Source organism: Capsicum annuum, unplaced genomic scaffold (genome assembly GCF_002878395.1).
Source record: "Capsicum annuum cultivar UCD-10X-F1 unplaced genomic scaffold, UCD10Xv1.1 ctg63996, whole genome shotgun sequence".
NCBI classification, from domain to species: domain Eukaryota; kingdom Viridiplantae; phylum Streptophyta; class Magnoliopsida; order Solanales; family Solanaceae; genus Capsicum; species Capsicum annuum.
The window spans coordinates 12,855-17,172 of NW_025873096.1; the positions used below are offsets into that span (position 1 = coordinate 12,855).

The following is a 4,318-nucleotide window of genomic DNA, read 5'->3' on the forward strand; positions in this document are numbered from 1 at the left end:
ATAATAATAATAATAATAATAATAATAATAATAATAATAATAATAATGGACAATGCATTTGTAAATTGTGAGTGTGCATATTTTTTAACAAATAATTAAAATTATGTAAAATATTGTATTTGAATTAATAAATTATAAAATGACACTAAAAAGTAATAAAATAATTTGCACATTTTTAAATCATGAATGTGCCACGTCAAAAATCTGTTTGATGCAAACAATGTGTAAAAAATACTAACTTTTAAAAATTAATAATTTTGCTAAAAATAGCAGCCTGAACGTGGTATTGGTAGGTCAAAATTGGGTGTGAACAATAGTGTGATTTAAACAGAAGCCAGATGAGAATCTTTATCATGCTTGGGAGCGCTTCAAGGCTCTTCTTAGGGTATGTCCACACCATCAATAGTCTAACGAGGTACTTGCTCATACTTTTGTAGAGGCTCTTGATCACAATATAAAAATTTTACTAGATTTAACCGTAGGTGGTCAAGCTCTTGAGATGACATATGATGAGCTGTACACTTTATTAAACCACATAGCTCAAGAAAATCAAGAGTGGCATGATGATTCCAGGAGTGCCACGAAGAAAATTCCAAGTGTATTGGAGGTGGACCAATTTATTGCTTTATCAGCTCAGGTTGTCGTATTGTAGAATATGATAAACAACCAGTTTAGCAGCTTGAAATTGGGAGTAGCACAACCTGTAGCCACATTCAATGCAATCCAACAGGGTTGCAGGTTGTTGTGAAATACACGGGAATAGTGGCCATTCTGTGATCATGTGTGCTTCCAATCCAGAATTGTTCATGTATGTGGGCAATGCTCAAAGGCCAAATTATGGTAATGCCAACAACATGAAGTGATAGACTCAACCTTGGAACGCTCAACAATAGCAAATTCAGCAACCACAGCCTTGGAACGCTCAACAATAGCAAATTCAGCAACCACAGGCACAACCAAATCAGTCATCTAGCAACTTGGAAGAGATGATGAAGCAAGTTCTAGCTAATCAAACATAGTTGGCTGCAGATATAAAAAATCAGCAAGCGGCCCAGAGAAGCTTAGAGTTGCAGTTAGGGCAATTACATCAAGCATTGAATACCAGGCCTCAAGGTGGTTTTCTAGGAGAGACAAAAAATCCAAAACAAGTTATGGCAATCACTTTGGGGATTGGTAAAATGCTTCAAGGAGAACCTCCGAAGGTAACAAAGGAGGTAGATGTAGATTTGAATCCCCTACAGGTAAATGATAAAGTTGCTAAAAATTTGAGAAATTCTGAATACTCGAAAGAAAAAGGTGTCGAGGAAGTGAAGGAGATGCTGCCACTTTCTTTCCCTCGGAGGCAAATAAAGGTGAAGGAGGATGCTTTATTCAAGAAGTTGATTGACACGTTCAAAGATCTTCACATTAACTTACCTTTGTTAGATGTTTTACAGGGTATGCCCAAGTATGCTAAGTACTTGAGGGTTGTAGTTGCAAATAAAGTAAAGTTGCAAGATGTAGAAACGATAGCACTCACTGAAGAGTGTAGCGCTGTGATGACAGAAAAATGCCCAAGAAGCTTAAGGACCCAGGAAGGTTCAATTTCCCATTCAGATTGGTAATAGTGAAGTGGTTCATGCGCTGAGTGACTTAGGGGCAAGCCTCAATTTGATGCCCCTATCTTTTTTCAGCACATTGAGCGTAGGAAATCCTAGAGCGAGCACTGTCACACCCCATTTTCAACCGAAAAGATTCATTTTAAGTTCAAAAGGGTTTTAATTATTAAAGTGACAAAAAGATGAAAATTTGTTTCGAAAAGGACCTTTATCAATTAAAACTCAGAGTCGCCACTTGGCAAGATCGGGTGTTCCAAATCACCTTCGAAAATCCTTTTAAAAAACATTTGACTCTTTAAAACTGGTTTGCGAACAAAGATTCCAGTTAAGGAGTTCTGTTGACCGAGGGGAAAGTGTTAGGCATCCCTCGATCCCGTGGTTCGACCATGGTCGCTCGGTGGAGAATATCGGTTAATTTAACACTACGAATGTATAAACCACATAAAACAAGCAACAAACAAATCAAACAAAGTTCAAAACCAAAATAATGTCCAGTCCAACTATTACAAACCCAAAATAAAAGGTACTGAAATATAAACCTACGCTAACCTACACTAATCCTAAACTGCACTCCACTCGATGCTTCGGGCCTTGATCACGAGCCTCCTTTGCGTACATGATACTTTGGGGCATTCCCCGATGAATGAGTACAATTTTTCTCGGGAAATTCCCAGGCCAAATGAGTACAATTGATCCAAACGCATAAATCAAACCATTCAACAAACATTTTTTCATCATTCAACAATCACAAGTCCTAATTTTTGCCTACCCAACCTAGAATTGCGTATTCATTCTCGACCTAAAACATAATATTATCGAGTTCGATATGATGAATAATTATTTCAAATCAAACATTCATTAATGAATCCAAGTAAACCAATGTTTGCCTTTTATCAAACTTTCAAATCCCGCCCCGAATCTCATTTTTTTGCTATCAAATAACCAATTTCAATATAGAAACAATCAATCAAAGCCACGAAAATCATGGATATTCAAACACACTATCAAAATTATATCATCAATCATCATGAACCATGAAAATCACAACATCAACATATCAAATTAAGTAAAATAAAAAGGAGTTGAAAATTTGGACCTTAGAAAAAACTTTCAAAATCAATGTATTATTTCGATTAAACTCGGGTTCTCCGCATCCAAAACCTCCGATTCGAACCTCAACAGCAGATGAACTCCAACTCGGGATCACCAAAATTCATTACACCGAAGCTTCAAAATATTAAAATGACATTTCCCAGTGATAAATTTGCCAAGAAGATCGAACTGAGGGTGCGAGTTGCCGTTACTGACCATGGAATTTTGGTAGGTTTGAACAAAGGTGGGTTAGGTTTTGGTCAAAGGCTCAATACCCGATGAATATGGTGATTCTGGTGAGAATTTTGCCTAGAAAACCGTCCCTCTAATTCCGTTCAACTCGATTTTTCTTTATCATCTCTCTTCCGTCCTTTTATTATCGATCTTTCCCTCTCAAATACCCTCTCTCTTTCACTATTTCCCTCTCTCAATTTCTCTCCTAGTTTCTCTCTCTCTCTCTCTCTCTCAATCCATCTTCTCTACATTATGCGTCCGAGTATATTGATACCTATGTGAGCTCCTCCCTTTGAAAATGGAAAACCCCGATATTCTATGTAATGGCCTGAGGTGTATATAGTTGTTTGTGTATGGCAGTGACCAGATCCCCGAGTGAGTGAAAATGGTGTGGTCGTGTATTTTTAAGAAGAAAAATGGTGTTTTTCGGGGGGTCTTCCCTGGAAAAAAAAAAAAGATGATACTCTTTTTGTTCTTCCCCCCCCCAATGATGATGATGGGCCTCCTTGGTATATGATGTTGTGTATATCTTGTTCTTGTTTTCCTTTGTGAAGAAGAAATGTGAGGGGGTCACGTGGATGGGGTAGTGGGGGTAGGGTATAGGGTAGGTGGGGTAGGGTGAATTGGTTAAGATAAGATTTGTTAGGATAAGGTTAGGGATTTAATTTGTTAGAGATTTTGTTAAGGGTTATATTTTTGTATTTTTGTGGGATATAATCATATGGGTGAGGGAACACAATAAGACGGAGGTAAAATGGGAAAAATACTATCGGGGAGGGACAAAATTAGGTGTCTACATCATTCCCCCTTTGAATGTAAACACGAAATGTTTTCAGACAAAGAAGTAGACAACGAGATAGAATTTTGTCCCGACCATTATTCAAAAATAAAACAGAAGGAAGGAGAGAGACCAAGTCTTGATTTAGGACATCCTACCTATCCAAGTTATAAGGGAATCAAGTCATGGGTATCTTAAAGGATTGAGAGAACGACTCTACTGAGTTGGAGAGTCGAGTGAGGTTTTATCGAGGTTCCGGTCCGCGGCTCTATCATTACATCAAAAAATGAAAATTACAAGTTAAAAACATAAATGAAATTAAAAAAACTCTATCTATGCAGATTTCCTTGACTCTTGACTTGCTACTTCATCACCCTATTCTTTAGGCGGGCTTCTAACTTGCAATTTCTTCACCCTGTTCTTCATGCGGGCTCCTGACTTGCAATTTCATCACTCTGTTTTTTGGGCGAGATCCCGACTTACAATTTCGTCACTTGTTGCTTGGTTTTCAATTTCTTCACCCTATTTTTCAGGTGGGTTCCTGACTTGCTATTTTTTTATTTTTTGACTTTTAATTTCTTCACCTTATTGCTTGACTTTCAACTTTTTTACCATG

At 37.5% G+C, this 4,318-nt stretch overlaps 1 protein-coding gene across 1 annotated transcript in view; it reads right to left on the minus strand.

Annotated features, from left to right (window-relative positions):
• Positions 1-969, minus strand: part of LOC124893704 — a 7,121-nt gene extending 6,152 nt beyond the window's left edge. The window contains exon 1 of the mRNA XM_047404599.1: positions 852-969. Coding sequence (XP_047260555.1) covers positions 852-969 — 118 coding nt within the window. The remainder of the gene's footprint in view (positions 1-851) is intronic.
• Positions 970-4,318: the final 3,349 nt, after the last annotated feature.